Genomic DNA, 22663 nt, shown 5'->3' with positions numbered 1-22663 from the left:
ATCTTACAGGGAACGGCCTGGATTTTGAGAGGGCAGCAGCTGCAAATAAGAATTTCTTGTGCCAGATTGGCAGAATCCTGTGGTCGGAAAAAAAGCTAATTCTCTGGTGGGCTCCCCCACAGGACAGAGGGGCGTAAGGCCAAGGAGAAATCCGGGCCAACTATAACAAACAGGGAGGCTTTCCCCAGTTCTCCCAGGCAGCACGTTCCACTGTTTGACAATGGTTGCCATGGAAGTTGTTTTTCACTTCATAACAGTGTCAACATGTCCAGGCGGTCAGCAGAGTGACACTTTTTTTCTCCCAATGGCTCAGTCTTTGGCTAGAAAAATAAAATAAAAGCACATTTCCTGCCCTGATGTGTGTTGGTGTCAGGTGAACCAGTGCAACCAGCAGAGTGATCAGTGGAGGATGGCAACCAAAAACGAAAAGTGTTACTTAAATATATTTTAGCACTTAGCATCCACAAACATCAATAAAAGCAAACGTCAGAATTATTTGTGGACAACAAGAAAATATAATTTCAGGGGGGACAAAAATGTTAAATAGTTTCAAAAAGTAAACATCTGGAAAGTGTGATTGACTCAGCTTCCTGATTTAATACATCATAGAAACAAACCGTGTTTTTTATTATGTCAGTTTTATATATTTAGATACAAACGTTTCTTTACAAAATTGCAAGATTTGTAAAGAATGGGGAGTTTTCAAGTCTTGCCAAAAAATTAGATTTAGGTCTAGAGCTTAATTCGATTTGATCTAAACCATTCCATAGTAGCTCTTTAACTGTCTTTAACTGGTTTTCTTCCTTGATTGCCTTTTGTATAATTCCATCATTCTTCCTCAACTAATTTGTCATTGGTGTTTCCCCTCTTGCATCTTTCCAGAGCACCTCCTCCTGCTCATTTGTGACAGAATCTACACGGCTTGTAGCAAACTGCAGAGAGGAGTATTTTAAACTTCTTTTTTCTGAATACAACAATATTGCCAGTCTGCTGTCAAGTTTTACTTAAGACTTTTGCAGCTCTTCTTATGTAACCATGCAGAACATGCTTCAACAACCCTAAGCATCCTTTTCACGAGGCTGTTTTGCAAAACCAGTGTCTTCAGTCAGATGCCTATTTACAATCAATGTAACACAGACTGCTACAGGAGATACTTCCTGTCCACAGCCATCAGAATGTACAACAGCTCTTTAATGGAAAATTGAGTTGCAACATTTAATTTCCCTATTAGATTAATAAAGTATCTTTGATGTTGAATTGAATGTTTAAAGCATTAGATATTGTTTTATAATCCTACGCTGATCTATCTGCTGTGGTTTCTCATTTTGCCTGAGATTAATATGTGGTAGATGAAAAACCTAAATCCTGTTAAAACACTTTCCATCTCAACTGAGTGATAAAGTAGATGGTGTGCTGCTTTTCAGAGCCTGTCACTTTACTTTCAAAGATAATGAACCTTTAACACCAAAACAAGGAAAGGCTCCACCTTCTGCCTGCTGCTGGATGTGGCCAGACATTAATTCAGTCAGAGGGAAACAGGGTTGACAAGAGCAAGTATAAACATATGACTCAAACCAGCCATTATTTCCACTTTGGATGGATTGGTTTAACAGTTTTTTGTTTTTTTTTGGCTTTGTTCAGAGGATACTATGGAGCACAGATCGGAGCGACAGATGGCACAGACACTGTAAATATCCTTGAATTGTTCTTAAGAGAACTCATATCGCCGCTTCTGGTTCTTATCATCCATTTCTTTCAGTGGCTTTGTCCGCCTGCATCATTTCACTTGAGCTACTCATTACAACACTCACAGGGAGCAAAAGGCTGGACAATCAATCTATAACAATGTGCATCATAATCAATATCAATAAAATGTTCAATAATTTCACTGAATTCTGATTCAGAGCCGCACAGCATTCTGGGGGATGTAGGCAGATTAAAGCTGCTCAACCTCTCACAGCCAGCTAAGCTAGATGGGTGGCATCAACTAACTCACTCACTCTTTGGTTACCTAGCAACAACTTGTTGCGTAACTGGTGCAGCAGGAGTTTAAGGTTTTGCCACCGCGTCTTATAACTGCTTAAAAATAAACAACAGCATGGAAAACTGGATGACACAGGAAAGGTCACACCACCAGATTTGTAGTATTTTAAATATTTAAAACAAAAAACTAATCAATAATTAATGATATCAACAGACATGACACACTTTGTTTTTCTATCAGCATCGTGCAGCCCTACAGGGAGCGTAAAAGCAATAACTTACACTCACCATCATCTAGGTAGGCCTGGTCCAAGTTCTCCTCCTTGACCGTCACCCTCCTCTGTTCTTCTTCGGTAACCTCCATCGGCTGTGTCCCGGGCGACACCCGGACCTTTTGGGGCTCCTTCTGCCCAAACGGCTGCTGCTGCTGCTGGATGACGGTGGGACATGGCTGCTGGTGGGTCACCGCTGCCTGGGCTTGGGGGTGTCCAGGTGAGTGGGATCCAGCCTGCGGAGGGTAGTCATCGCAGAAAAGTATCTGCTGGTTATCAGGCTGAGGAGGAGGGAGAGTCTCCGCGTCTCCAGCCCTGAGCAGGTGGTGGTTGGTAGGGGAGAACTGGATGATAGATGGGTGCTGGCCTGAACTGATGGGACCTACAGACTGAGCTGGTGAGCCTGTGTGGACCAGCACTGACCGGTGGGGGTCAGGTATGACCCCGCCGGAGTGCCACGTGCCTGGGCTGCTACTGAGGCTCTTCCCACCTCGAGAGTAGACAATAGCCGGGCTTTGCTGCTGGAAACGCGCGTCTTGGTTTGGAAGGTTGGGGCTGAAGCGCTGACAGGAAGCCATGCCGGACATTAGGCCATTGTCTGGGTGAAGGATGCCGCGAGGGTTGTGGTAATAGGATTGAGGCGATAAGCCCAAGATCTGAGGAATACCAAAGCTCATATTTTGTGCTTCATATTCATCTAGAGGTTCTGTCTTTATGGCAGGAGCTGAAAGATAAAGGAAAAACAAATGAGACAATGAAATGTCTTCAAAACAAGAAAAGAACCCAAAGCCCCAGATCCTTACATGTCAGTGGGTTGAAGGTGAAATGCTGAGGTTGACTGCGCTTCCGTTTGCCGTTAATAACGTAGAAGTTCACTTTGACAGGTTGGCATATGGATGTATCATGGTAAGATGGCACTTCCACAAACAGCATGCTCTGCAAAATAATTTTTAAATACGGTTAATGTTTTACCAACGGTTAAAGAGTCTATTGGTCTCTTTCTTTAGCATTAATCCAGATGGTTCATAAATTGTGAACTATCCCTTTAAATGCCAAACATATTTAAGCTGAGCTCCAACAGAAAATGTCCCATAGGTGGAAGAATTATTTATTTAACAGATGTTTAATACGTACAGGTTGGCTCTTGTCTTTGTCCACCGTTGCTTCCATTTCCCAGAGTTGCTGGCCATCTGGAACAGAAGAGAAAGTAAAAAGAGAGTTTGTGAGGTTTGTTTTCTGAGAAGCAGTTCTACAGTGGTGGGAAAAAAACATTTGCCTCTTTGATCACATTTAAATGTTCCAGATCAAGCCAATATTACACATAAGTAACAAATAACCAAGTAAACACACAAAAAAATTCAGTTTGACAAAGATATCAAAACTGACATGGCCACATTTGAAAAAAAAAAAGGTCTTCCCCTTCTCGTTATGTCGTTAAATGACACATTTTTGAAAACACTTTATGCCTTAATCTATGAAAATTCAAGACAATTCCATTGACATTTTTCAGTCTGGAAATGATTACAAAGTTCTTTCCATGCTTTGGGGACTCCAGTGGACAACAGTGAATTACCAACAAATTAACAAAATACAGTGGTGTGAAAAAGTGTTTGCCCCCTTCCTCATTTCCTGTTTTTCTGCATGTTTGTCACACTTAAGTGTTTCGGAACATCAAACCAATTTAAAAAATAGTCAAGGACAACACAAGTAAACACAAAATGCAATTTGTAAATGAAGGTGTTTAGTATTAAAGGAGAAAAAAAATCCAAACCATCATGGCCCTGTGTGAAAAAGTGATTGCCCCCCTCGTTAAAATAGATTATAACTGTGGTTTTTAACACCCGAGTTCAATTTCTCTAGCCACACCCAGGCCTGATTATTGCCACACCTGTTTTCAATCAAGACATTACTTAAATAAGAGCTGCCTGACACAGTAAAGTCCACCAAAAGATCCTTAAAAGCCACACATCATGCCGAGATTCAAAGAAATTCAGGAACAATTGAGAAAGACAGTAATTAAGATCTATCAGTCTGGAAAGGGTTATAAAGCCATTTCCAAAGCTTTGGGAATCCAGCGAACCACAGTGAGAGCCATTATCCACAAATGGCGAAGACATGGAACAGTGGTGAACCTTCCCAGGAGTGGCCGGCCGCCCAAAATCACCCCAAGAGCGCAGCGACGACTCATCCAAGAGGTCACAAAAGACCCCACAACAACGTCCAAAGAACTGCAGGCCTCACTTGCCTCAGTTAAGGTCAGCGTCCATGCCTCCACCATCAGAAAAAGACTGGGCAAAAATGGCCTGCATGGCAGAGTTCCGAGAAGAAAACCACTGCTGAGCAAAAAAAACATTAGAGCTCGTCTCAATTTTTCCAAAACACATCTTGATGATCCCCAAGTCTTTTGGGAAAATATTCTGTGGACCGATGAGACAAAAGTGGAACTCTTTGGAAGGTGTGTGTCCCATTACGTCTGGCATAAAAGGAACACTGCATTTCAGAAAAAGAACATTATACCAACAGTAAAATATGGTGGTGGTAGTGTGATGGTCTGGGGCTGTTTTGCTGCGTCAGGACCTGGAAGACTTGCTGTGATAAATGGAACTATGAATTCTGCTGTCTACCAAAGGATCCTGAAGGAGAATGTCCGACCATCTGTTCGTGAACTCAAGCTGAAACGAACTTGGGTTCTGCAGCAGGACAATGATCCTAAACACACCAGCAAGTCCACCACTGAATGGCTGAAGAAAAACAAAATGAAGACTTTGGAGTGGCCTAGCCAAAGTCCTGACCTGAATCCTATTGAGATGTTGTGGTATGACCTTAAAAAGGCTGTTCATGCTCGAAAACCCTGTAATGTAACTGAATTAGAACAATTCTGCAAAGATGAGTGGGCCAAAATTCCTCCAGAACGCTGTAAAAGACTCATTGCAAGTAATCCCAAACGCTTGGTTGCAGTTGTTGCTGCTAAAGGTGGCCCAACCAGTTATTAGGTGTAGGGGGCAATCACTTTTTCACACAGGGCCATGATGGTTTGGATTTATTTTCTCCTTTAATACTAAACACCTTCATTTACAAATTGCATTTTGTGTTTACTTGTGTTGTCCTTGACTATTTTTTAAATTGGTTTGATGTTCTGAAACACTTAAGTGTGACAAACATGCAGAAAAACAGGAAATGAGGAAGGGGGCAAACACTTTTTCACACCACTGTATATAACAGTGGTGTTCCTCCCCAGGGTTGGTTGGTTTGCCAAATTAACTAGGTGAGGTCAAAATAATCCAAACGACTAAACTCACGTTAGATGTTTAACATTAAACGTGAAGCAACAATAACATCCTTGTGGGAGGTCTGAAGTAAAAACCACGGCTGACTAAAAAGAAACACATTTCCTAAAAATAATCTAGATCATAGGTGTCAAACTCTGGCCCGCGGGCCAAATTTGGCCCGCAGTGTAATTATATTTGGCCCGCGAGGCAATTTCAAATTAATATTAGAGCCGGCCCGCCGGTATTATAAGGTGGTAATGCTGTGACGCCGCATTCACCGCTTATACTACAAATCCCATAATGCTCTGCTGTTTTTTTGGTGCGTCAATCAGGACAGAGGCAGACACGCATCCTCCTCTGTGTCAGTAGCACTTATGGTAGCGGACATGGATGTATTAGGAAGGTGGTGATCCGTCTTCTTGCGCACTCCTTCGGTGAAAGCCCCGGCGCACCCCGCATCCCCGTGCCTCTCCCCCAAACCACACTGCGACCTCAAACTACAGCTGTCACTGTGTTACCCTACCAAAAAATGGCTAAAAGAAAGACAGAAAATAGAACTTTTCTGGACAGGTGGGAGACAGAATATCTGTTTACATATGTATGTGAGCAACTTTTCTCCTCAGTGAAGATGACGAAAATGTCTCACAGGAGACGTCTGACTGACGAACACCTTTGTTCGATAATGAAGGTTTCCTCAGCTCAAACCCTGAGCCCCGACATTGATGAACTGGCATCCAAGAAAAGATGCCAGGTATCTGGCTTGGCCGCATCAGAGTAGATCAGTGTGTCGCAAAATGAGCAAAAAATAAATTATTGTTAAATGAAAACTTGTTTGGGTCCATATTAAAAGATTCATTTGTTCAACCTTGGCCCGCGGCTTTGTTCAATTTAAAATTTTGGCCCACTGTGTATTTGAGTTTGACACCCCTGATCTAGATGATCTAAATGGCAGTCTGTGGACTGTTGAGATTAAAGTAGAATTTATGTCTTCCATAAAACTATCAGAACGTCATTCCAGGAATCAAAAATGGTGGCAATAGTTTGGGAAGGAAGAGCCTGGCCATCAGTCTGTGACCTAAAGCTCAATCTTACGCAGCTGGAAAGGATCTAAAGCCCACCAGCAAATCCACCTCCAAACAACTCAAAAAAACAAAATTAAGGTTTTTCAGCATCAAAAAAATCATTGATGCTGTAAAACCCACTGATGTGGTCAAATTAAAACTATTCTGCAGGGAAAAATTGGCCAAAATTGCTCCACACTGAGACTAATTGCCAGTTTTTTTGCAAAGATTTGATGGTAGTTGCTGCTTGCAGGGGTGGGACAACCAGTTTTTAAGTTTATGGGACAATTACTTTTTCCACAGAGGACCAAGTTGGTTTGGAAAGCGTTTTCTTTTCCCTTAATAAATAAAATCCTCCATTAAAACCTGCATATTGTTTTGGTTAAACGTCAGCTTGAAGATGCAGCTTGTGCTTGTAGATAAAATATAGATGAAACCACTTCCTGTCCCACCAACCAGCACACTTAGAAGCAGAATTTGTAGGTCATCTGAAACACACTCATTCAGGAATATGACTGAAGAAGATATGTCTGTTTGCTGCTAATGTTAGCTAGCAAAAAAGAAAAATCGCAGGCTTTAATGTAGTAACAGTTGATTTTACACAGGAGATTTAATCTATAAAACAAGTGGTGCATTTGAGTGCAAACACACAGAAGTGTTGCAGGTTTAGGTGGGAAACCCTCAAGCTACAGATTGAAAACACATGGATTAAATGAGTCAGCAAGAGAGGGGGATTCCACACACACTGCCAACTTTCTTTTCTTGGTCTTATTATTTTTTTTCATGAGAAACTTTCTCCATTTCTTCTGCAAAATGTGATGACCCTACTGCTCTGTTGGCTTTGGGAATTGTTTGAGTTCTGTTGCAGTTCTTCTCTAAGGGAGACCCCGATTCTTCCCTCCTCCACTAACAATTACCTCTGATGGGAGGAGGGCTGATGGACCTGGAGAAAGAGACTGAGTTGCTTTGGTTTGGCTCGGGATGCAGTTATTTCCCAAATAAAGCTCTCTCCGTCCAAAGACAAGAGTCAGGGGAGCTCCAGCCAGATGCAGCTGTCACTCATTCAGAAGGATTTCACAGCTGGACTTGTTCAGAACTTTGTGTCATAGAGAAAGTCTCCAAAAACAAAGGCAATCCCTCTCTGTAAGCTTTCTCTTCTGATTTCCTCTCACAATTTCTGTGGAGTCTTGCAAAACAGCAGAAGGGATTCCCAGACAAGAGAAAAAATAGTAACTAGGACATAAGGTTTGCTGAAAAGTTACTGGATGTAAAAAAAAAACATGCCACAGCAATCTGATAAACTAAAATAATCAAAAATACAATCACAAGTATATGTAGACTTATCATGAGCATGGATGTCATATTAACTTGACACCCACCTGACATTTTGGTTCGCTTTCCATTAAGAAGTTGCAACTAAACTGCATCCCTTTTGACAAGCTACTGGTATCACTTTGACTGGATATCAGAGTCCTCTCAAATCATTTTGGTTTGTTACAAAAATTTTAAATGTGTTAAGCATAGTCAACAAAATGAATGAATGTGTACACGTGACATGTCAGTCTATTCGTCATTCATCCAATTGATTTCCAGTGGAGGAGCTTCTGATTGGAAGATGTTTCTTGGATTTCTTTCTGGGTAAAATAGTTTCCTTGGAAGCTATACAGAATTACATCACTAGACAACATAATTTCAATAAACTATCAGTTCTCCTTATTCTTAGCTTTTGAGCCAGGACTTTTTCAAAAGCTTGATTATGGGCACAACAAGTTTACAAAGTGCAACTTGCTTGGGTAGGGTTTAGGTTTGAGAGAGTCTGGAATAAATCCAAGATTAATTTAAACCTGCTCATCAAATTCTTATTTGATTTACAACTAAAACCATAGAATATTATGCCCTTTTAAACAAGAACATGTCAAATATATTGTAAAAAATACCCAATATTAATTTGACAATCAAACAATGATCAATGTATGTAAACTCCTGTTCAGACCTGCAAATTGTTCTATCGTCACCTAGAGGTAAACAGACTGTGCTAAATAGAGATACAGCCCAGAGCAATGCAAGCAGAAACAAGGAAACGTAATTCTAAACAAAGTTCAAACCATATACTGGTGCTTGTTAGAGTAAAGGGAACAATGACGTTACAACTGATCTTCGCTGCTCATAAAAAACAACTGAAATCCTTTTTATCAAAAATGTACATGGAGGGTTGTACTGTACATGACACAGAATCATGAACCGTGCAACAAAAGGCCCCTTTGAGTGATAAGATATCATGGAAGTCATTGAAGGGTAATAGGAAGTGAGGCTGCAGCATCATCCTCTTGATCATGCAAATAACTGATGTTATCCTTTACACAACGACGAGTATGAAAAGAAAGGCAACAGCGAGGAACTTATTGCACAAACACAATGACTCATTAATTATGCTTGCTGGTTGCGGCGTTACTGTGACACAACGTTGTGTAACTAGCACAGAGAGGGGCCGTAAACATTTTACAGACTCCTCCATGGAGCTGGTGTTCTCGGACACTCACCGTGACTCTTCTCCAGGAAGATGACCTTTGAGTCGGAGCTGAAGTTCTGCCCAGTCAGGATCATCTGCTGGCCGCCCAGGACGGAGCAGCTGTCCATATCCTGCTTCTCCACCATGGGAAGCTCGTGTGCAGAACGCTGAGCTGCAGGGACACACAGAGGGGTGGTGTGGAACTTTTACTGCCTTTCCACTACAGTCACTTTCTCCAGTGGGAGGATTTCCTTTGCTTCTCTGATTTATATGATTGCATATTAAATATCATTTATGTCTGTGGACAGATCAAACATGAGAGCACATCTGAACAAAGCGTTTTTATTATATTAATTTTGACCACACTAATATGCAGTGCATTACAATCTAATCCAAGCATCAACTATTGATTAAAATACTCTTTATATAGTGATCTGAATGACAGTATTTTAACATGTTCAATGCTGGTCTCTAACTAGGGGACAACTACAGATTTCCCCAGAAGTGGTGGCGGTTTACAATAAAGAGATTATGCTGAGTCATTCAATAATCAAAGCCATCACTGTTACTGTTGGCAATTTAAATGAGTCAAATCACAACTTGTGCTGCTTATTAAGAGGAGTCACTACAGCTTAGAGGTTAACAGTTTAGATGTTTAACTGTTTTATAGGAAGGGGCTAAAGAAAGTCTGATAAGTCTTTTTAAAAAGTCTAAACATGCTGCACAAAAAAACTTGCCTAACTTTATATTCTTTATATTGAACCTCTAACAGTCATGGTTACCCAGTGAGGAAAAATAAATCCTTTTAACACTATTTGTACAGTTAATGTCACAAATAGTTTGTACAACTCAAATGAAAAAGATACAAATCTAAAAAAAAAACCCAAAAAACCATAAGCTAATAATCTGCAGAAGTGTATTTTGTTTGTAAGTCTGATAAATGTAAGCTAGCTATAGCTAACTTAGTTAGGGCTAGCTTAGGTACAGCTAGATAAGCAGCAGCTATTAACTAGCTCTAGCTTCTAGTTTAGAAACTTTATATTCTTTATATTTAAGCTCTGATACAGTCTTGTTGTGGAAAAAAATAAATCTTCTTAAAACTATTTCTACAGTTAATGTAAAAAATATTCTGTTCAGCTTAAATGAAAAACAAATGTTAAAAGTTGAAAAGGCCCGTTCCCCAAGCTAATACTCTGAAGTAGTACATTTTGTTTGTGTCACTATCACTTATAGAGTACTTGATTAATCTGATATAAAAAGACTCAGTGGCTGTAGTTGGATTTTCCTTACATTATTTAGCAAAAAATCAAAATCTGCAAAGAAGCTACAAGCAATCTCAATGAACACAGGTACAAAGAAGAAGTTGACAAAAAGTTAATATGCAGCAAAAATAACACTGAACATCACTAAACAAACCCCACAACTGTTGTAAAACATGGTGGTGGCAATGTTTTTTTTTTTTTATTCAATTATTTCAAAATGCTTGTGAGGTGAAGCAGGGTTTCATCTTCCAGCACTACACTGAGACCAGCCACACATTTAAATCAAAAATAGTATAGCTTCAACAGAAGAAAAACTACAATAAAAGTTTTTTGGATTTTTTTCTTACATCATTACACAATTTTTAAACCCACAGTATCCGAAAAGTCCATTCAGACTTTATTACATGGTTACGTAGCGAAACGTGATACTCTTTAAAGGAAGTTGTATTTAGTGACAACCATGTGATCTTTGAATAAATTTGTTCCCCTTACAATGTTACAAAAAAAACAAAGAAGATGACATGGGCAGGCTTGCTCTGACTCAGTGTGTTTATCTGCCGGCACAATAGAGACTCATGTAGCTCCATCACTCTTCATCTGTTTTGCAGCAATCACAGTATTGCAAAAATTGTTCCACAAAATGAAACGCAAGCAGTGCAAAGAGATTTTTGAGTCATGACTTTTGTCAGTAACAGAAGCATATCGCAGGCAGTTCATCACACCTGACAAGTTGTTGATCAAAGGTGGATAAGGGGACCTTTTGTTTGAGTTGAGATTACATCCAGGACCTTAATAACTCTGTGTACACATGCATTAATGTACCCAAACACAAACTTCAGAACTGAGTAAATACAAACAGGTACCTGCAGCCACCACCAGCTGGATGGAAGCCCTGGTTGCATAAAGAGGCGTTTTACTCTCAGGATTCTGGGCTATCAGCCCCACTCCAACTTCATCTGAATGTAGGTGATGAGGTTTACTTTAAGTTTTAGCTATACCTCACTGGGCAGGTTTTAATAACCAGCAGAAAACCCATGAAAAGTATAAATAATACATTTATTGATAACTTACAACACTCGATGGGATGCGAGGCCACTTGCAGACAGACGTCCTGACCTCCAGGCTGAAATATGTGCACGCGAAACACAAGTCGGACCCGGGTGTTTTTCCGACCGACATCCGTCTCGCCTTTCCTCAGCTCGATGTCGGCGTTCCTGAGCTTCAGGATGCCAGCGCAGTCGATTCTGTGGGAGGAAAAATGAAACAACGGCATTGTGAGCCAACCTGGGGGAGGCATTTTTATACCGATATTGTTGGGTTCATCTCACATGGCTTTCATGTTGTTCTTTGGCTCCAATGGGATCTCCAGGACTTTGGTGCCGTTGATGATCCTCTCGTAGCTGTTGGTGGTGACCGTCTTGCCGGTGATCCGGTGAACTTGATAAAAGGCGTGAGGCTTCAGGATGCGCTCATCTGCGGTACCAATAAAAATCTGGAGGCCAACTGGATCTTTGCCTCTGTAGCCGTGCAACTACAGACACAAAACACACACAGTCAGCACTGAATCATTGCCCCTTCTTCTGTTAACTGATGAAACTTAACAGTAACAAGAAAACATCTGGGCTTGATTGTTCTTTTCCCTCTTATGATTAGATAGCAAGCCTTTTTCAATAAAGAGAAGCAGATCTGTTGTCATGTTTGATATTAGTGACTTCTTGATTACCAATTTTGCATCAAACTGCAGTTGTCAGATGGCCTCACAATTTACTGGATAATTCCCTATACATGGTATTTTATGATTTGCTTAATAGTTGTGAGACTTCGAAGTCCTGTCACTGCAGAACAAGCTCAAACAACCATCCATCGACCACCATGCTTAACATTTGGTATGAGGTGACGGCTTTCAACTCTTTTAAACTGATCTGAGGTTATTGCATTGTGTTAGGCTGCTATAATTCATGCCTTTACAAAGGTTTTAACTCTAATTAGGGATTTGTTAATCAATGCATTTAATCTGTACCTGATCACTACTTGTTCTTTTACCTAAATTATTCATGTTGTGATGCTTATTAAAATTTAAGAATAGCAAGAAATTATACTTGCATGTGTACTTTGACTCCAACCTTACATTCAAGTTATTTACACTGGATAGCAGATGTAACAAGATCATAATCATGCCTAACTTGCAGACTTGGTAAAGTAGATAACACTGTACTGACAAAGATGCTACTTTTAACATGAGTATTTTTTGAGGAAACCTGCAAAAACCACAAGGTGTGAACTTGCATCAGAACGCTGTTTTTGTGCAAACTGCATAGAGCATGACCCTTGCTGCAGAATGAATGAGTGAACTAGATTCTAAATGTTGAAGCAAAGCTGACGTACAAGAAAGATTTCATCAAACCTAAAAGAAAAGTTTTATTTCAAGTTCTCTTAACTTTAGAAACAATCTCTCCAAGCTACCATTTGCTCTGGTGGTTGTAACCATGAAACTTCAAAGAGGGGTTCAGTGTCTGCAGAAACTATGGCAACGTGAAAGCACGCATTCCCTCCATCTCCAGGTGGACACACAACACGGCGTGCAGGAGTGAACTGCAAACACCAAGGAAGGCGTGAGGAGTCGGCCGGTTGGCATGGCAGCGACAGGAGCAGTGAGTCACGGCAGCGAGCGAGTGGAGGAAAAGTAAAGTGGACTGCTCAGAGAAAAAGGCAGCAGAGGGAGTGGAAGAGAGGTAAAGGAAAGTTTAGGCAAAGTGTACGGCCACGGATAGCCAGGTCCGGCTGTTCTGGCAAACCTGGCAGCTCTGACCTCAGGCGAGTTCTTCAGGGACTGGGCAGAAAATGGAAAAGGAGCAAAACAGTATAGAAAAGTTGCCACAGTAACGCGAAGAAGAAGGAAGCTGAAACTATTTATGGCCACTACGGCCGGCTGAAACTGTGCCACAACCAATTTGTGTTTTCTTTCAGCATTAGGACCGTGACCGACATTAAGAAAACTTTTTCTTTCCTCTTGAACTGCAATTACCCTAACGACAGGAACCATTTCTGTATTTTTTCTTCTTTTTTTTATTTTCTCATGCCTTGACAGCTTTCCAGTACCTCAACTTTGCTTCCTAATACAAGAGCTGCACAGTAAACGAAACAGTGTGAAAGAGGAACTCAGAACTACATAAACACAGATCTGTGGGTGTGGTTAAAACCATGAGACGAGGATGCAACACAGACAGCTATTTTAGGCTGGAAAGTAGAAAAAAGAAGAGAATTCAGGTCAGTGAGAAACACAGACTCTTGGTTCAGTCTTGAGGGTTGTCCTGAGTTGGTTACTATGTGTCATACTGTGTATCTGAGGTTAGAGCGTCCATCTATGATTTGTTTAAGGAAGTGAGAAATGGCATCTTGTGTTTTCATACAGCTGGGCAACACTGATGCATAACGAGTTGTCACAGCAACGCTGCCTGAGTCGCACATTGCTCATATATTTCAATAAACACACAAACACACACAACATCATGAAGTAGGAAGTAACAACACACTGAATTAAAGAGTCGTGCAACTTGGAAAAGAAGATTAAACTCCTTTAAATTTGTTCACAATTTGGCAGGTTAGAAACACAAACTTCAGTTGATTCTTTTAGATTTTAGACCAAGGAGTAACACATAGCCGCAAAGAGGAGGGAAAGATTTTAATTTTTTTGCAGTTATACTCAGCCCTCCTGACCTGACACTTGGTAGAACCCTCTAGCTGCGTTGAGCAGCACATCTTTGAGTTTATGTCTCTACCAGCTTTCAACATTTACAGACTGAAACTTTTACCTGTTCTTCATTTAAAATAGCTCAAGCTTAGTCAGACTGAATAAAAAACAACTGTAAACAATAAGATTTCTGGTCTGGTCTTTGACTAGGCCAGTTTAACACATAAATAAGCTTTGTTCTAGGTCATTGCATTTCAGCTCTGGCTGTAGGTTTTGGGATAATTATCCTTCTGGAAGGTGAACCTCCTTTGAACTCTTTCCTGATGAATACAGGCATTATCACAGCATAATAGTGCCACCATGTTTAATGTTGGAGCTCATGTGTTCAAGGTGACGTGCACTGGTAATTTTCCTGCACAGGTCGTTAAGTTTAATTTTACTCACATCGGAACAGAACACCTTCTTCCACATGTTTGCTGTATCCTCTACTAATGGTAAACTGCAGGGAACAGAAACTTTTATGGCTTTCTTTCAACAATTCAACAATCGTGCCACTCTTGCATGGTGGCCAACCTTGTGGAGTGCATGACTAATGAAGGTAAAGTCAACAAACTCTTCCTCCTGGGATGGACCTCTACAGCTCTTCCAGAGAGACCATGAGTCTCTTGGCTTCTTCTCCGATAAATGCTCTCCTTGTCCAGGCTGCCAGTTTAGGTTGCCAATGTTGTGTACAAATTCAGGTCGACGGTCAAATTTGAGACTCGTTATGCCAGGGCGAGGATGGTTTTCCAAATTTGAAGGGTCCTCCACAAACACACAGACCTGAAGGTTGGGTCTGGTGTGTCCTTTGCTGCCCACCCTATCCCAAGATGCATTGAGGGCCGAATGGTAGATTTTTGTTCTTGTAAAAATAGCGGACGAAGCAGGAGATAGCACAGGCGAGGAGTAAAGATTAAAATATACTAACGTATAGCGAGACAAAAAAGAAAAGCTTAACGCCATTCTGCTCTCAGATTTTTGTCATTTTTATAGATGTGTTATTTAATATTAATTTTTTTAAATAATATTTTAATTCATTGATTTTACTAAAGGTTGCAGGGAGTATTATGTAAAATTATCCCTTCGTTAAAAATAAATAGGGAGTGTTGCTTTGATTCTTTGATGCATGTTTGAGAAATTTTCGAGTCTCCCATGGCAACCATTTTGGGGAGGAGGTTCCACGCTTGCTCTCACAAAGCTCCGCCCACTTCCACAAAGCCTCTCCTCTGAGCTGCAGTCCCCAAGCCGAACTTCTGTCCTACAGAGCAGCCCATCCTCACTCAGCTCCTCCAGACTAGTGGCAGCAGCAAGTTGCAAACACCTGGTTGAACTGCGAATCTGCTGAGCTTATCATACAAACTTCTTCTCAACAAATGGAAAAAGTTGAAGAGCGTCTATAAAAGTCGAAGCTTCTTAAAGAGACAGAAGCCAATTTCAAAGTGTTACCTTGCAAAGTCAAATTTGGTTTAAGTTATGTTTGATGTATACAGCATTATTATAAGAACTGGAGGTAACTTGATGGTACTTGATTGTGCTACAAAATGGGACTATGTGTCTGGAAAATACATAATATTGCCTCTATAATTAAAAAGATTAAACCAGCCATAAAAACACTCAGCAAGATTTCAAGCTCCATTTTTACCACCTTGTATTTAGCACCGCCGATGTTGCTAGGCAACAGGACATACACTGGGGTAGGGGCAAGAATAAATCTGAAGGCCAGACAGTCAAATTTCAAATTCCTGGTCTTTGAGGTTAACAAAAGGCCTTGAATTTGGACACACCCAATGTCTTGGTATGTCTGCATTGGTTTACACTTTGAGACGGAAGAATTAATAGCGATATACAAGATGTTCAAAGCTTGGGATATTGCCTTAAAACAGGGGTGTCAAACTCCAGCCCTCAAGGGTCGCTGTCCTGCAGGGTTTAGATGTGCCACAGGTACAAAACACTGGAATGAAATGGCTTAATTACCTCCTTCCTGTGTAGTTCAGTTCTCCAGAGCCTTGCTAATGACCTAATTATTCTATTGAGGGGTGGTGCAGCAGAGGCACATCTAAAAGTTGCAGGGCAGTGGCCCTCCAGGACTGGAGTTGAACACCTGCGCCTAAAAACCTAACCCTGGTGTAAACTTTCTCCCTGACTAGTCTGATGTGTTCCTTGGTCTCCATGATAAGGCTTTGCTCAAAGAACTGATTTTTAAATTACAGGTTGAATCTGAAATAAAAATCAAAAAAATAATTGTCCTTTTACTTCAAGTAAGAGCACTACATAAAGCAAAATAAAAATAAAACAAAAACTTTCACTATGAATATTTTCTGCTTATTGGAGTTGTATTGGTGTATTCAAGCTTTGGGACATACCTGCACCACTGGATGTCCTCCTGTGGGGGCTTTAACTGCGCCCCTGCTTCCCTCCGTCTCATAGTGAGCCCTGTGGTGAGGCTTGGGCTGCACCTCAATGTGGAGCTCATACTGGTCTGTGCGACTGGGAAGGGGCCACTCCAGTGGTGGGGCTGTGGTCAATGGGAGGCTGCAAATGGACAAAGATGATTAGTTATTCATGTTGAAAGACATGAGATTCAAAAGTTCCTGGTTTTTCACCAACTTACCTGCAGATATTGGGAACCAGCGGCTTGGGCCAGATTGATGGGATAACATAGAAAGGCTCTGCAGCAGGTTTGGTTTTAATGTCCTGATCACAGTAGTTCCCGTCTCCGTGATTCTCTGGGATTAAAGCGTAAAGTTGGTTGGAGGTCTTGACTATTTTGGTGGGCACCATGCCTGGCTGACTGCTGCCAAATCCATTCACGCCCTCAACAACGTGTGCGAAATGAGCTCCCGTGTTGGGGTTCTCCTGGCCGCTGTGAGGGGACGGACTGCGGGACCGCTGCCCAGGTATCAGCCCCGGATTCCGGTACATTTCGTAGGTGCGCTTGCCCTGCGGGGAGGTGGAGCGCGGTCGGGGCGAGGGCGAGCGTGCTCCCAGGCCGCCGTCTTCTCCGAGGCTGGTGTGAGGGGAGGTACCCGGGGAGGTGCGTGGGGAGCAGGTGTGGATGTTCTGCATGCGGGGGCAGAGATCTGCTGGATTTGGGCCGCTACTGGGTGAAACACAGGGGGACGCCCAGGGCGAGTAGCTCTCAGAGTGCCAGCTGGTGGAGGAGTTGCTGCTGGCGGGACTCAGGCACTGGGGCTCACGGTAGGCGAGGCTCTCATGGCCGGGCACAGTGAGGGTGGGTCTGGGGCTGAGGTTCAGGTGCTGGTTCGGCAGCGAGTCCCGGCCATGACTGTAGTGCTCTCGGGACGGGGTGATCTCGATCCGGGGGCTCAGGGCCAGACCTGGTGGACGGGTGTTGTCCAGGTAGTTTCTGGCCTCCTGGTTTTCGTACCCTGAGAGAACTTCGGGGTTGAGGTTGGAGTAAGGGGAGTTGCAGGACTTGATCCTGTACTGCTCATCCAAAGGGAAAACCTGCTCAGATTCAGGACGGAGGACCTTGTGAGAGGCAAGGCCAGGGTCATCTGCAGAAAAAAGGATCACAAGATATTAAGTACAAGCAGAAACCAATATCAGATGAGAGCTGTACAATTTATTGAATCTTAATCTTAACTGCAATATTAAAATGTGCAATAGGGTGGAAACAATTTATGGTGATGAATCAATTCTTGAAATTGTCAACTAATCATATTACAGACTCAATAAAAAGTAAATTGCTCAAAGAACAACACGCCCAGAGCAGTAATTAATCCAAAATTATATAAAAGTATAAAAAATATATACATTATGCAGATCGGTTCCTAAAAGAATTGTTAGTTGCTGCCTTAATGAGTAATATCTCGCCTGCCTCATGCCATCCGGTAACTAATAAATTTAATGTGTGTATTCAGACTTTGCTTGCTAATAATAAATTTGACCAGCTGAGACTTAATCTTTGTGAATAAATGTCAGGAAGCGTGATGAGGGGATTATAGTGATGGAGAAAAAAGAGAGCAGTGAGGAAGATGTAATTACATGTTTTCCAAATATTATATATTTTCCAAAACAGACTATTTTCTGAAAAACCAAAGAATACAATATTTCTTCCTCTCCAACTAAACAAAAAACTAAATACATTAATATGTACTTATCAGCTGAAAGCACGAGAACTTTCTGGCATTTTCTCTCACATGGCTTCTTATCTGATCCCACATCACCAACAAGCGTGTCATATTTGCTTCCTGGTTTATTTTTATATTCTAATGAACAGACCTTTACAGGCCATATGGTAATCAGCCACAAGCAAAACAACCCCAGAAGAAGCAGAGGTCAGCTCAGGTCAACAAAAACCATCGGACAAACCTTGATCTCCTGCAAAGTCGCTGCAAGGCGGCTCATATTCAAACAAGTACTCAAACTGCAAATCCTCATCAGGGCAATTGGCTCGACTGAGGTCTTCCTCCAGATCCTTTTCGTCGTAGAAGGAGGTCATCTGTCTGATTTTCTAAAAATGATCTACCGACTCCTCTGGGAGCAGAGCTAGGGACGTGCGCGGCCGATGCCAATTTGGTGTTTGAGCGTCAAATCCCGCATCTGATGAGCTGGAAAAAGGTGAAGCAGCGCACAAGTTTCCTGTTTCAGTTCTCCGCGGTTATTTTCAGAAAGAAGGCGGGTCTATTTACGAACTGAGCAACAGAGTGTGAGTTTTTTTGGGGTTTTTTTAGTTTCAGTGCATCACCGAGGCCCCCATCACGCCACCCCCGCCTCAGAAGATGCGTCGAGCGGCAAAGAGCAAAAATGCAAACAGGTGTTGTGTCGCGCCGACGTCCCCCTCCCCGTCGAAATGCGCGTCTATTCTGTGATTTACGGCAGCATTTAAAGAGATGGTGCATTCAAAGTAAGCCGGATATTGGGGGACTCTACATTAAAACGCCTTAAAAGTGATTAAACATCGTTTCAAATAATAAAATATAACTGAATGATATTCAGCATATTTTACGTAACACTCTTGGCTATAATATGTGATATATATCTTGTTCTAATCTTACTATAACGGTACATTTCAAGTCTCTGATTCATTCTTGAAAAATATTACCAAACTAAGCTCTACTATCTCAAGCAGGAAGCTGGAAATAATTATTCATACTTTTGTTTTTCTCCACTATTGGGTTAATATAATGGACTTCTCACATGTTGAAGTAAAACTTCACATTTTAATCCAAATGCTGCTGCCTGGCTTCCAACTAAATTCCCAAAAGTTTTGACATATGACTTCCTATTTTTTTCTAGTGCAAATAAATTGTATTTTATTTACTTAGAGAGCTCTTTGTATTCTATCAGAGGGCTTCTGCACTCATAGGTCCCTGGCAGAATGGGCTCCCCACACCAATGGGTTCTCATGTGAAGCACTTTGAGATTTTAAGTTTTATTAAATGATCAAATATATCTAAAACAGCGGTTATACTGTCTATTCAGGCCACTGTTTAAAATCAATTACACTTGAATTACTGCATAATAACTCTTAATATGTTTGTAATCTAAACTGCTTTAAGCAACATTTTAAAACAAAGAATTGAGCATGGGCAACTATTGTTGCCATTAGTGTTGCTTTATTGATTTAGAATGGACACCTACCCTAATATATTTTGTGCCTGAAACATAAACACTGAATATTACTGAAAATGTAATGTGATCTGCTGATTTACTTCTTATGTTGTGATATTTTTTCACGACATAAGAAAAAATATCTTATGTCTTATGTCTAAAACTTAAGCTTTGTTGACATGGTAGCTGTGCCAAAAATAGAGCCACGTAAATCTTCATAGTAAAAAGAAATGCAACAAAAAGATTGGCTTGCTCAATTTATATGTGCTTTCATTTAATATGTATACAGGATTTCTTAATTGGGAGTTTTCTGATAAAAGCATTTTTTTAAAAAGATTTTCTAAAAGCATAAAACTGATTGATGTTTCAGATTTTATTTAATTAAGCCAATCTACAGCAGTAAAACTACCTGAAAATGATCAAGAATGTCAAAAAACTTGATTGAGACCTTGTTGAGATTTGGTAATATAAGTCGATCAAACCATTTAGAGCTATTTTTAAATTGATTATGTGCAAGGTGTACTTGAACGCACCATGCCTTTGCTGCATAGAGTTATAAAACATCTTCTAGATGCGCAAGGCAGAGTCTTGGCTGGTGGGGAAAAGGTTGAACGATTGAACTCTGCTCGACACAGAACACCAGGAAGCGAATTAACACCTCTGGTCACCAGAGGAGAGATCTGCGCCTTTTGACTCACGGCCTGGTGCTGCCCCCGGGTGTCTGACGGGTTGTAGCGGCTATCAGCGGAGCTTATCGCGTGTCATTCACCTGTTGCAAAACTAAAAAGCCATCTGTAAGGGTATTGCAACCCACAAATATAGTCGTAAGCTTAAAACGTTTCAGTTTCATAACTTTTCCAAACATTAATGTCTGCGTTTGGATTGGATTTCGTAGTCAGACGCTCCTTGTTGACAGAGGAGAATCTCGGGTTCTCCTCGGGGTATCCCCGGATTTACGCACGACTCAACAACACGCAGCTACACCCCTTACACCCATGGCTGCAGAGGTATGTGCTCTGTCAGCAATAACTCCTATCTATGAATATACTCATATTTAATATTCTCATTTATATTGATTTTGGTTTATTTCGAAGCATTTTGTGCAAAAACAAGAACAATTAAAAGCGAAATTTATCTCCAAAGCTAGCTAAAAGCAGAAAATCTGTCTTTGAGCCATAAAACGTCCATACAAAACAAGTTCCAGTTCATCACTTCAGTCATGCTAAGCTGCATTTACAATAAAAAAAAAATCAAATTGATTGATTACCAGATAATCACAACACTTCAGCAGTACCTTGATCCATGGACCTCATCATGTGGTACTGCGCCAGCCTCCAATTCTCTCTAAACATCTGGAGAAGAAAGCGGAAAAAAAGGAACAATACTAAAAAAAAAAAAAAGTATATATAGGCAGTAAAAATTACTCTCCCTGAAAAAGCATAGCACAGAAGACGTTCTTCGGTTAGATGTTGCGAGGAGAGAAAGAAAAATCTTCGTTTATTGTTTAAAAACTTAAGGCGGCGCAAAACTCCCTTTCAGAGTCAAAGAGCGTGCGTCCGCTTCGGCTTCAGTAGCGGTTCTGCTCTGAGGTCCCCCCCTTTCCTCGAGCTCTGTGAGGATTACTTAAGCATCGAGAGCGGCTTCCTTCCTCGCTCTGGGTGTTTATAATGCTCCCATGCTGTAAAATAACGGGATTCCCTCAGTGTTTCCTCCTGTTTGTGCGCGTTTGCCATGGAAACCTGGAGCCGGTCCATGTCCGAGACTCAGGGCTTTCCTGCAAAGCCCCACACTCAGGAATCCATGACGTCTCCTGCTCCCGCGCCAAGGCATTTCTGCGGCTTCTCTCAGACAGTAGCACACAAGAACCTCATTGTAGGAGATGAAGAAATGACTGTCAGGACACTGAAGGAAAGAGAATAAAAAAGAAGTTTGATTACGGAACGTACGATATAAAATCATCACAAAGTTTTAGGAGTTCTTTTCCTTCTTTCTTTTTTTCTTTTTTCCTTTGTGAATGTAAAAGTCCAAACAGAACTGAAATGTTGAATAAAACGCCTGAGCAACAAGCTTTGGATTGTTTCCATTCAAGGAAAAACTTATGGTTTTTTTCCATGACCGTGTTGGAAATCATCTTAATACTGGACTGGAATAAAACCTGAACAAGACCTGACCCCAGCCAGGAAGAGGACACATAAAAAATGTTGTATAATCCGACTTTCGATGGGAATGAAGGCATTTCCGATTGAACTGGAGGTTTTGCCCGATTTGACAAGAAATGTAGCTGCCTTAGTGCTGCAAACAAACACACCTAAAGTGACATTTCTTTTCATTTTCCACCTAATCAGGTATATAGAATCCAGAGCAACACATTATTCTGAAATGAAGGAATATTACACGTTACACAATATTACACAATTTCGTTCTGTATACACCCTGTGCATGCAAAATGACAATAAAGTCAGTCTAAGTCTAAGTCTAAGTTTACAAATACAACTCTGCAATATTGTGTACATTGTATTCAGACCCCTTTTACTTTGATACCCCAAACTAAATTCTTTTTTTTTTCATAAATCACCTAATTAATAAACAAAGTGAACCTTTGTGTGATTTATATCTTTGTATAAATACAACTATTATTCTTTGAAGGCCTTGGGTTCACAAGAGAACATTATTGATGTTTATCTATCTATCTATCTATCTATCTATCTATCTATCTATCTATCTATCTATCTATCTATCTATCTATCTATCTATCTATCTATCTATCTATCTATCTATCTGAATCATTTTTCAAGGCACTGCATGTGTCTACAAATGAACAGCTCTGTTTTTGTTTTGTTTCTGTTATTTTGATGGGAAGGTTATCACACATTGATGTGGCTTTAGTTTTATATCCAGCTTCCAGAACAGACTATTCTAGAAAAGCAGCTAAACAATGGCTCACTAACATGTGTAGCCCAGCCTCAGCCGCACAAGCAGAACTGGAAGTAATCTCCGCAT

At 41.0% G+C, this 22663-nt stretch overlaps 1 protein-coding gene and 1 long non-coding RNA gene across 4 annotated transcripts in view; one reads left to right on the top strand and one right to left on the bottom strand.

The window, feature by feature from the left end:
• The window catches only part of nfatc2a (nuclear factor of activated T cells 2a), a 29635-nt gene extending 8046 nt beyond the window's left edge, over positions 1-21589 (bottom strand). Inside the window, exons 1-9 of one of the 3 annotated variants that reach the window (XM_032558732.1) lie at positions 20958-21589; positions 16698-17604; positions 16450-16618; positions 11685-11887; positions 11428-11600; positions 9126-9266; positions 3390-3445; positions 3059-3191; positions 2266-2979 (exon numbers count right to left, since the gene is read on the bottom strand). In XM_032558732.1, the coding sequence (XP_032414623.1) occupies positions 2266-2979; positions 3059-3191; positions 3390-3445; positions 9126-9266; positions 11428-11600; positions 11685-11887; positions 16450-16618; positions 16698-17604; positions 20958-21015 (2554 nt within the window). In that variant the 5' untranslated portion in view covers positions 21016-21589. Of the gene's footprint in view, positions 1-2265; positions 2980-3058; positions 3192-3389; positions 3446-9125; positions 9267-11427; positions 11601-11684; positions 11888-16449; positions 16619-16697; positions 17605-18421; positions 18796-20957 lie in introns of those variants that run through there. The other 2 variants (XM_032558715.1, XM_032558723.1) reach the window with 2 other exon arrangements.
• On the top strand, positions 18568-19370 carry LOC116717392 (uncharacterized). Its single transcript, XR_004338735.1, has 2 exons — positions 18568-18670; positions 18790-19370. It is a non-coding gene; the product is annotated as an uncharacterized LOC116717392 (long non-coding RNA).
• Positions 21590-22663: the final 1074 nt, after the last annotated feature.

The sequence above is a fragment of the Xiphophorus hellerii genome, chromosome 1, assembly GCF_003331165.1.
Source record: "Xiphophorus hellerii strain 12219 chromosome 1, Xiphophorus_hellerii-4.1, whole genome shotgun sequence".
In the NCBI taxonomy this organism is placed as follows: Eukaryota; Metazoa; Chordata; class Actinopteri; order Cyprinodontiformes; family Poeciliidae; genus Xiphophorus; species Xiphophorus hellerii.
This window is presented reverse-complemented; position numbering and strand designations above follow the sequence as displayed.